Here is an 11265-nt window from a genome sequence, read left to right as displayed (position 1 = left end):
GGGGCCGCGGGGCAGGGGGCGGAGGAGGGGTGCGGGGCTCACCCCACGGCGTAGAGACTCCGGATCGGGGCCGCCCAGCCCCGCCGTGCCGCCTGCCTGGCGAGCAGGCCCTCCGCATACTGGTAGGTGAGGAGGCTGGGCTTGCCCATCAGGCCCGCGTAGCAGAGCTCTCTGCCCGTCACCTTCCGGTAAACGGCCTCCAGACACAGCAGGAAGGTGCCGTGGCCGAACCTGCCAGAGGAAAAGCGGCGCTCGGTCCCCTCCCCAGGCCCCAAGGCTCAGGCATGCCCTGTGTGCCACCCTCCCGCGGTGGCACAGAGCATGGTGACAGGGCAAAGCGAATCACTTCTGGTGAGAGGCCGTCACGCTTAGGATGTGTGTTGATGGCCTGCGACTATCTGACAACGTCTACTGAGCGCTGTCCCAGCGCTGGAGATGGCACATCACGTTCAACCCTTAGAAAAACCCGATGAGATGGCGTTATTCTCCTCATTGCACAGGTGAGAAAACTGAGGCCCAGAGATGGAGTAGCTTGCCCAAGGTGTGGAGCTGGAACCAGAGACCCAGCTTCAATTCTGCCTTAGACTTGGGCAGAATACCGGTTGGCATCCCACCTCACTCCTCGGTGCCAATGTCACTGAGCACACTGCCACCGAGTGTCAGAAAGCACCCTCCCTGCCCCCACTGCAGCTAAGCGTATGGCCAGTGACTAAGCTACAGCCTAAGAGTCAATGAATCACAAGTGCTGGACTACCCTCCTGGAAAGGAGCCTGGAAACTGGGGAGGGGGTGCTCTTCTCTACCCTCCCCGTACTCCCTCCTGCTGACTGGAATGCTGACACGATGGCTGGAGATCAGGCAGCCCTTTGGATTACACAGTAAAGGGCTAAGGTGCCTGTGTCCCTGATGGGTGGACTTTTTCACAATAACAAACTACCATCTCGTTTAAGATTCTTTTCTTTTGGGTTTTCATCCCTTGCTGCTAAATCAAATCCTATTGGATACTGTTCAGTATCTTGAAGTTACATTTCAGTGTCACTTATGCATATACTGAATTCTACTTTCAATTTTGAAATTATTGAATGAAAAAGTGATCTCAAATCTGCTTTATAAATAGTAATTTGCCTCCTGCCATTCAGTCCACAGCCTACATAACCAACCCCCTTCACCTAGTGTCAGCAAACCCGAACTCTAGGAAGAATGTTCCAGAAAAAATACCTGACCTCGAGCTGCAGAAATGCACTTGAGAGAGAACACGGTGATCCCCATCTCCTTGGGCTCAGTGTTGGCCCTCGGGCCCTCAGTGACGGATCCACCACACAGCTCACTGGGAGGCAGGGCAGGGGGAGAAACTCCAGGCTTTGGCCTCGCAGACAAGAGCAGCCACATAGCACCGGCAGCTGCCCCTCCAGGAAGGCAACCTGAGGGCCAGCAAAACGGCAGCCTGTGCTGTGCTCAGTGCCGGGCGGACGGGGTGGGGGCCTGCCTGGAGCCTGAGGGCCTCTGAGGAAGTGACTGGTCCAGGGGCCTCGGAATCACACCTACTCTCCCCTCCCCAACGTCTTATGGGCAGAAGGAAACAAAGAAGTGAAAGAGCCAGCACCACAGGGTGAAGGCAGCGAGGGAAGGGCAGCTGGATAACAGGAACTGAGCATCACTTGGGTTCCTCTAGCCAGAAGAAGCACGTCCTGTTAGACTCTGTCGGGGCCGGGGGTTAAAGACCATCTCGATCCACCTTCCCTGCTCAGTGTGTGGTAGTTTTCGTTTATCAATCAGTATGTGAAGTGACCCTGGAAACCAGGTTACCTGGCTCCCAGAGGCCAGGTTACCATGGCAACTCCAGGGCCTAGAGGAGGGGTCTGAGCCCAGAGCACTGGGGCGGCTCGAGGTGCCGTCAGCAGGACTGCCCAGGAGGCAGCTGGAGGTGGCCCCCAGGGCCAAGGCAGGGACCCCGAGTCCTCACCTGGGCATCTTGGCTTCGGCCATCCAGAGGAGGTCCGTGTTGCTGGCCAGGACAGGGAGGTGGGGATAGGGGGCCGTCGCCAGACCGGTGCCGGGGTTCCCATCGCTGAGGAGGATGTCCATGATCAGCTGCAGGCTCGTCTCCCAGCGCACGGGCTCCCCAAGGAGGAGCACCCCTGCAGAGTGGGGGTGGGGTGAGCCGGGCGTGGAAGGGCCTCGGGAGGCCTGGGGTGCATGGCCCCGCTGGGGGCGTGGGTCCCAGGAGGTGGACGAAGCCGAGCCCAGGAGGAGCTCCCGAGGGCTCCTCAGTGTGTCCACCAGGACGTCCCGAGGGTTAGAGGCAGAGAAGCAGCAGCCCCTGCTGACCGACGCCCTGCCCAGCACCCCACCTGCCCGGCCACGTCCCCCAAGCCCCAGGGGTCACTCGGCCACACGGCGGGGAGACGGGGTCACAGGCCTGACGCTGTCCACGTCCCTCTGGGACTGTGGGCCAGTTCTCACCATGTCTAAGCTTCCTCAGCTACGTGAGGACAACACCCATGCTGGGAGGAGGATAAAATGAGACCTGACAGAGCACGGAAGCCATGCTGCACACGCGTCACCAAGGCCAGCTGCAAGACTGGGGAGCTGGGCCAGACCGTGGCCCCAGTGCGCAGGCCACCCCCGGGACATGCTTCAGCTGTCGCAAGGACTGACACTCCTGGGGAGGCCCGGGAGAAGACTGGCATGCAAGAGGCTCAGGACATTCTGCAGAGTCAAAACCTTCCCCACGTCTATTAATAGCTGACACTCACACAGGAGAACAACTTGCTTGTGATTAACTGAGCCGAAACCCTAATTCTATTCCACACAAAGTATTTTTTGCTAGACTTTTCATAAGCACTGATTTTTCCAAAAATACAACTATCATGTTAGTCAAGAGAAGACGTACTTTATTTTTTCACAGCTTTGCCAAGAGTTATTCCCCATTTTGGAAAACTGCATCACCAGTGCCAACACCGCTCCTAATTTCTGAGTCACCAATGAAACACGCCTGTAAACACACTGCATTGGTAGCTGTAGCATTCATGGGGATTCTACCTTTGGTATAATCATTTCGCTACTTAATTATGCCTTCTTGGATAATTACTACGTATTGAAATGCAGATGACCTTACTAAAAAACGTTTCCTTTTATTTCTCCCTATTACAATTAGGGCTTTACCATGAATTAATTAATTTTTAATATTTGCGTATAGGAAAGCATTCATTTAGGGTAGTAAAGGGGACATTACAATACTTTTGTTACCCAGGGAGAACTGGGCTTAATAGGGCTGAGAAACACTGCACCAGGCTTCCTTAGGTAGCTTTTTTCCACACTTAGGTTTTCCGCACTTAGGTTTTCCTGGAACAACAGGGCAAGTGACGCGGGGAAGGAAAGCTTAGCAGCTAATGTCTCAGAGGCAGTGACCGGCAGACCCGAGACCAGAGCCCAGGAGACCCAGCGCCCAACGTTCCAGCCACACTGCCCGGCTGCAGGGCCTGCGGGGACAGCCCGCCCACATGACGCAGGGACCTCGTTACCTTCGATCGCAGGGAAGTCGTTCCTTGGGAGGGGCTGCGAGAGACAAAGAACAAGCCCGTCAATGCCACAGTCACCTTCCACGCCCGGTTTCCAAGGGGTGGGAGGGGAGACACGTGCCTGACAGACGGAAGACCCTTCGATCTAGCCCAGGCCAAGGAGAAACGGACAGGACTGAGGGCAGAGGTCCTCGGGGACAGGAGGAGAGCGCACTCAGGCCGGCCACACCCCAGGCCGGCAGGCACCAAGCGTGTAGGTCAGCCAGGGGACGGCTGCTCAGCTGTCCCCCTCCAGCAAGGACAGGAGGTGAGTCTGGAATCAGGTGGCAGAGGATGAGGTGAGCCCAGGAAGGGACGGGAGCTTGACATCACTCAGGAGGCAGGGCCATCACTGGACCACGGCCTGGGGGCCCATTCCTTCTAGGAACAGCTCCCCTGCCCTCGGCTCTGCCAGTAACCAGCGGAGAGCTGGGGCGAGCCGCGGCCCTGGGCAGGGCGCTCCTGGGCAGGGGGCTCCTGGGCAGGGGGCGGCACTGTCTCTGCGCTGCTCTGAGAGCCATGCCAACTCTGGCACCTGGTTCTGCACATAACACGCGCAGCTCAAAGGTGGGGGAGCCCTCGGAAAGCTCGGGGTGGGGGGGGACTAGAGCTACACAGACAAACAAAAGCAGGCCTGTCTGTTTATAACTGCAGTTCATCAAACTTTGACATGCACTGACTTCGAACAGGCGGTGACAGACACTCTGTGATAGACACAGAGTTCACGCAGGGAAGAAGGGGGCGAAGGGGCATCAGGAGACGGGCGGTCACACTAGAGGGTCAACGAGAGGCCCCGTGACCGCTGGTCGGAAAAGATAAGGTTCAAATACGAGCCAAACCCAAAGGAACCCGAGCAGACGCTCAGAGCCGCCAGTGCTCTCACAGGAAGCCACTTGCCACCAGGCTAGCCCTCTGTAAGGAGCTCCAGGACAGCGGAGCAGCGATTAACTTCACACTAGCGGTTCTCCAAGCGACTCGGGAAGCTGGTAAATCACAAAACTACCACCTAGAGGGGACACGAGGGCTCTGGAGAGAGGGGACAGCCCTGCTCACCACCCCCAACAATATGTGTCCGGGAACAAAGGCCTCGGCCAGACGTGCCCTGCCCTCCGAGAAGGGAAGGGCTGCAGGGTCAGCGGGGAGGCCCGAGCGTGTCCCATTACCGTGGTCTTGGGCCGCCGCTGCAGATCCACCATGTCCAGCACAGGGAAGGCCGCCCGCAGCTCGTCCACTGTGACCACGTGCTTGAAGCCCAGTCTGGAAGGAGGTCAGGAAGCAAAGCTGCCCAGTGCCGGGGAGACGCCTTTAAGGTGAGGGACCCACCGCAGCCCACATCAACCCCACCCTCCCCGACCCCAGACAGAGCCCCGTGAGGCCAGCGCCGACCAGGAGCACTGCAGGCAGGCGTGGGCGCAGGCGGTGGGGACACCCGGGGGCTTGGCCTACTCTGGGCACCACCCGCACAAAGGCTCACAGGAAGCCCCGTCCTCAAGCTCACGCTGGCCCAGGGCCACGAGAAGCAGGGCTCTGAGGATGGTTCAGAGGAGACTCCTCGGCGGGGAGGAAGCCGAGCAGGGTCCGGAGAAGCCAGACCGGAGCTAAATCTGGACGATGGACCCGATTCAGCCAGAAGGGAGGCCGTGGGGAGCACGCCCGCTGCAGCCTTACCCTCCAACACCGGCTGCCGTGTTCCTGTCCTCAGACCCCACCGGCAGTCTTAACTGGACGCAGGTTCAGATCACCTCAAAACACATCTCCCCAGAACGATGCTTCCGTCAGCAATACAACCACACAGACCCGTACTCGTCAGCGTTCACGGCTGAGGCTCCCGAGCCCAGCGCTGTCCTTCCCGGCCCCCTTCCCCACCCGACCCCATCCCGGCCTCCTGCTCCGGGCATCCTCCCAGCCTCCTCTCGGCAGGCTCCCCAGCTACGTCCCCTCCTGTGGCACAGCCAGCCCCCATGAAGCCACAGGTGACCCCCGCCCCAGGGTGGTCCCCCCCTGCATCTGTGACACTCAGACCCACTCTGCTCTTCCCAGCCTCTGGCCACACGCCGTCCTGAGCGCTCCTGCACTGCTCCTGGCGTGTCCCTCCGCCACCTCAAGCAGGAGCCCTGATGAAGCACCAGCCATGTGCTGCTCTGGCCCCGAGCACGCAGCCACGCACAGGCGGCGCTCAGCTCCCTTGGGTTTGCGGAAGCAGCAGAGGAACGAGCTGCTTCAGAGCAGGACACTTCCCTACTGAGCACACGCCCGGGGCTGAGCTCCCTGCGGACACGCTCAGGGAGCCGTGGGTCCCAAACCGAACCACAGAACCGCCTGGGTTCTCAGACCCAGTGAGTCAGACTCTGCAGGAACGGGCAGGAATCTGCTCTGCGAGCTGCCCAGCAGGCCCCGAGGCGGTGGGCTGGCTTCCGGGAACCCCCGGGGAACCAGGGCTGGCCACCCTGGGAGGTGCCCTCCCTCCCTCCCTCCCACGGGCGCCCTGAGCTCCTGACCCCGGTCCTTTCAGCCGGGCAAGGACAGCAGAGCAGGAAGCAGCAAAAGGATACGCTCGGGCATTTTCCACCAGGGGCCCCTGCCCAGACACCAGCATCCGCTTGTCGTGATGCTGCGAGAAGAGCTTCATGGGGCTGTGGGACAGTATCACCTGGTCGGGCTCCACCTGCAGGGCCGCCGAGAGATGGAGAGCAGAGGACACGCATGTGAGGGCAGGTGAGGGCAGCAGCAGGGAGCTGGCTCCCTGGCCCAGGAAGGAGAAACCTGCCCAGAAGGGGGGCCCAACCCTTCCAGAACTACTCCAACAGGTGTGAGGGGACCCGGACACCAGAGCCCGCAGGAGATGTGGCCACCATGGGCCCCACCGGCCCAGCTCCCAACACCCCGATTTCTCAGCCCGACTTGGGAACCATGGGGTTCGTGCATGAGCTCAGACCCGCCTCCACCTCTGACTATTTTCAGTTCTACGTGAAGACCTGGCTTTTCAGCATTTATGCTAATGGCAACTGCGCAGCCCCACTGTCCAGACACCCGGGTAGGAACCGGTCTCCTCCCCGAGCAGTGTCTCCCAGCTGATCGGCATGGGATTTACTCTCTCGGTTCCAAAGGACTCCTTCCAAGAACCAAATCCACTGCCAACAAAGAACGCGTCAATGCGGGGACGGTGGGAGCTGCAGGTGGGTGACGAGGGACAGAGCTCGTTGAGCTGTGACATCTTACTTATGAGAAACAAGGGCTGTCACTTCAGAGTCCCACCCAGTGCATGGAGATTTAGAAACACACGTCCCTGAGGCCAGGAGGAAAGACGGAAACGGCCAAGTCCACAGGTGGGATTTCTGTTCTCGACGTGTACATTTTCATAAAAAATGACCCTGATGACGAGGCTCTGCCCTCTGAGTTTGGCCTTGAACTTCAAGTTATTTTTCCGGCAGGAAGATGTATACTGGGCTCATCCACATTGTCCCCCCACAGGGCAGGGGACACAGGGCTGGAGAGGGGGCTCCACGGGAACCAGGTCCTCCGCCTCCTGTCTCCGGCCGCTCCTCACCTGGAAGCCCAGCAGGGCTGACAGCTCCTGGGCTTTGCTGCGCTGCAACATATTCCCAGCGTTCGTGACAAAGACCACGGGCACCCGCAGCTGCCCCTGGGGGTCCACGAGCCTGCGGAAGGCCTCCCTCGCAGCGGGGATGACCTGGTGGCCCCGAACCAGCACCCCATCGATGTCCAACAGGAACCCGAAGGTGGGAGGGCTCTGCACGGAGGGGAGATGAGAACGGCCCCTGAGTCGAGGCAGAGGGGACGGGGGAGCCTCATCCCCACCCCCGGGCCGGCCCGGGCCTCGAACACAAGGTGAGGACTCGGGGTTGCCGACAGGGCAAATCCATCTGCAACAAAGAATTAAGCCTTTTCAGGTATTTTTAAGCATATAACTATTTTGTTAAAGTTATTTTTGCATAATTAATATAAAAGAATCTTTTAAATTGGCAAATAGAGAAATTCAGAAACAAGCCCAGCACTCTAAAACAACCGATCAGTATTTCCTTTCATCTCCTTTCTCTATTCTTACGTTTGTCACGCGGCTATGACCGCACCTTATATGTACAATTTTGCATCTTTTTTTTTTTGCTTGACGTGAAGCATTTTTATCTGTTACAACAGCCTTCATAACCATCTTTTAGAATTTTGTTTTATCGTAACAACACACACAGAGTTTTTTAAAAAAAAACACTCAATTGCTACAGACGATACATAAAAGAATTTTTAAGTTTCTTGCTTCCACTTCTGCCCAGTACCATCCCCTCTTGTGTATTTTCCAGAAACTTTTCATGGATGGTTCTACTTTCTTACCTTTTAGCTAACACACAAAGGGTACTACGTTGTGCTTTCTTTCCCATCTTGCTTTTGCTCGTTGGTATCCCTTGGTTATCTTTCCATATCGATACACACAGACCCACCACCTACACATATTTCTGGCTACATAATATCCTGAGTGAATACTCCGCTACCATTAGGTTTCCCCTATTTCAGACATTTAGGTTTTTCCACATTTCTGCTACTACAAATTATGCTATAAGGAAGTCTTCATGCTTACTGATTTTTCCATATTATGGACTTTTCCTTAAGCTAGATTCTTTTTTTTTTAATTTATTTATTTTTGGCTGCATTGGGTCTTTGTTGCTGCACGTGGGCTCTCTCTAGTTGTGGCGAGCGGGGGCTACTCTTCGTTGTGGTGCGTGGGCTTCTCATTGCGGTGGCTTCTCTTGTTGCAGAGCACGGGCTCTAGGCACGTGGGCTCAGTAATTGTGGTTCGCGGGCTCTAGAGCGCAGGCTCAGTAGCTGTGCCGCACGGGCTTAGCTGCTCCGCGGCATGTGGGACCTTCCAGGACCAGGGCTCGAACCCGTGTCCCCTGCACTAGCAGGTGGATTGTTAACCACTGCGCCACCAGGGAAGCCCTTTTAAGCTAGATTCTTAAAAGCAAGAGTAATAAACCAAAAAAGTGCAAACATTACAATGACATAACACCTACTGACAAGTTGTTTTCCAAAACAGTATCAACTCACATGGACCCTGGTACCCTTGCCAAGGATGATTTTCACAGTATCAAAGAGTTTAAGTATCAAACATCTTGTTAATTTCAAAGTTTAAAAAAGTGGCTATCTCCTCTCAATCTGCATTTCTTGGATTTACAAAGTTGAACGCTATCCTTTTTAAAAATTCATCCCATTTCTTATTTTATGAACTGTTAACATACACGATGTTTTTCAGTTGTCAGAAAAATCCAACCTAACCTGTTTGTCATTTTCCTTTTTTTGGCGCCAGCTAAGTCAAGCCACTTTCATCGCACACACACTGTGCTTACGTTCAAAATACCCTTATTTTCCTAAAGGTACACACAGAAGAATTCAAACAAGAAATCAGGGATTTGTTTTAAAATCTTAGCGCCACACAAAAAAAAAGTGTGGGGGGGAGATAAGCAAAGCAAGTGCGGCCAAATGTTAATAACTGCTGAATATGGAAGATGGGGTTTAGAGTTCATAATATTGTTCTTAGATTTTTGACAATTACATAGTTAAAAAAATAAAACAGCTTGTTTGTGCTGATGGCTGCCAAGGTTAACCATACAGTTTTACTGGTCTTAGTGACCATATCCTAAATAGTCACAAGATTTGCTCTCTTAGACATAAGAACCCACAGACCCTGCTACTTAGAACAAGGAAGTCTCAGGACAATTTAGCAATACCCCCGACGCTCCCTCATCTGTTGGACAATTTAGCAATATCCCCGACGCTCCCTCATCTGTTCTGTGCAGTGTGTAACCACGACCCCCAACCCCTCAGGTGAGCGCACACAGAGAACCAGGCACCCAGCCACCTAGAAATGAAAGGCCCCCAGCAATTGTTAACAAACATGCCACACTCCTGTGAGATGTTAGCAAGAGGGGAAACGGGGAGGGGTGGTATGTGGGGCTTCTCTACACTTTCTGCTGAGCTTTCCTGAAAACCTAAAACTGCTCTAAAAGAATAACATCTATTAAATTTTTTTTTGAGTGAAGGCACCTCCAGAAAAGGACATAGGGTTAGATTTTTTTCTTTTCATTCTTTTTTTTTCTTTTTTCTTTTCATTCTCTTCTGTATCTGTATTTTGATTTTTCTTCTTTCTCACTTCACGTTTTTTTAAACTAGTCCTGGGTATTATGCAGATCTTCTAATTAAAGTTCATATTTGTGGCAGTGATAAAATGTGTGGATTTTTACTAAATATAAACAAAAAGGACCTACTGTATAGCACAGGGAACTATACTCAATGTCTTGTAATAACCTATAATGGAAAAGAAACTGAAAAAGAATATATATGTATAACTGAATCACTGTGTTGTCTACCTGAAACTAACACAACATTGTAAATCAACTATACATGAATTTTTAAAAGTGCAGTCTTAGGAATTCCCTGGTGGTCCAGTGAATTAGAACTCCGTGCTTTCACTGCCGAGGGCCTGGGTTCAATCGCTGATTGGGGAACTAAGATCCCACAAGACGCATGGCGTGGCCAAAAAAAAATTAAAATTAAAAAGTTAAAAAAAAAGAAGTGTGGGGGCTTCCCTGGTGGTGCAGTGGTTGACAGTCCGCCTGCCGATGCAGGAGACACGGGTTCGTGCCCCGGTCCGGGAAGATCCCACATGCCGCGGAGCGGCTGGGCCCGTGAGCCATGGCCGCTGAACCTGCGCGTCCGGAGCCTGTGCTCTGCAACGGGAGAGGCCACAACGGTGAGAGGCCCGCGTACCGCAAAAAAAAAAAAAAAAAAAAAAAAGAAGTGTGGTCTTCAGATTAGTTTTAAATGAAGGGACCACTAAGATGTTCCTTTGTGTTTTTGCTTCTTATCTGGAACTGGCTGGTGTGCTTCCAACAACAGCATCACAATTACCGTCCAGCACACTGTCCACTGCAACCAGCTCCATGTTTGTAAGAATTTACTACATGCGGTGACCGTGCAAAGCACTGCGCTTACATCACACAGAGTACCCCAAGTACCCTCTAGCGAAAACACTGCAAGGTAAGGACTAACCCTGGTACACACACGGGGAAAGCCAGGCTTAGAAAGCTAAGTACTGTTGACCCTAGAACAACACAGGTTTAAACTGTGCCGATCCACTCACAGGCGAGTATTTTTCAATAAAGATACAGTCGGCCCTCGGTAACCCCGGGCTCCTCACGTGTGGATTCAACCAACTGCTGATCGCAAACCTCACACACCATGGGGGTTGCCGGGTCCGCGGATGCCGAGTCCGCGGACGCAGGGTCGGCTGTGGGACTCGAGCACCCGCGGGTTTAGGGGTCCCCTGCGGACACCGAGGGGCAGCGGCACTTTGCCTTAAGTCAAACAGGCAGTAAGCGGCCCGGGCAGGACTGATCCCTTAGCCGGTGCCGCATCCTTTCTTCCCTCCTCCTACTCTCTCCACCGGGAAAGTCCGGAAAGTCAGGACCCGCGGGGCGGGGGCCGCAGAGTCCTCCTGGATCACATCCCGGCGGGCGAGTCACGGGGGCCCGCGTCCCCGCCCCCCGGTCGCCCCCGCGAGCGACGGGGTCACGCCTCGCCCCCGGGCTCTGTGGACGGAGCCCCGGGGAGCCAGGGACCCGCGCGGCGGGGCCCCAGGGGACGTGATGTCACCACACGCGGGCAGAGCGGGGGGAGTGACGTCCGGAGGCCGG

The 11265-nt window shown here is 54.9% G+C and overlaps 1 protein-coding gene across 1 annotated transcript in view; it reads right to left on the bottom strand.

The window, feature by feature from the left end:
- Positions 1-11265, bottom strand: part of HDHD5 (haloacid dehalogenase like hydrolase domain containing 5) — a 23257-nt gene that overhangs the window by 1062 nt on the left and 10930 nt on the right. Inside the window, exons 2-7 of the mRNA XM_024733120.1 lie at positions 7107-7443; positions 6112-6224; positions 4723-4816; positions 3524-3557; positions 1963-2137; positions 43-231 (exon numbers count right to left, since the gene is read on the bottom strand). Of these exons, the coding sequence (XP_024588888.1) occupies positions 43-231; positions 1963-2137; positions 3524-3557; positions 4723-4816; positions 6112-6224; positions 7107-7443 (942 nt within the window). The remainder of the gene's footprint in view (positions 1-42; positions 232-1962; positions 2138-3523; positions 3558-4722; positions 4817-6111; positions 6225-7106; positions 7444-11265) is intronic.

Source organism: Neophocaena asiaeorientalis, unplaced genomic scaffold (assembly GCF_003031525.2).
Source record: "Neophocaena asiaeorientalis asiaeorientalis breed wild unplaced genomic scaffold, Neophocaena_asiaeorientalis_V1.1 scaffold150, whole genome shotgun sequence".
In the NCBI taxonomy this organism is placed as follows: domain Eukaryota; kingdom Metazoa; phylum Chordata; class Mammalia; order Artiodactyla; family Phocoenidae; genus Neophocaena; species Neophocaena asiaeorientalis.
This window is presented reverse-complemented; position numbering and strand designations above follow the sequence as displayed.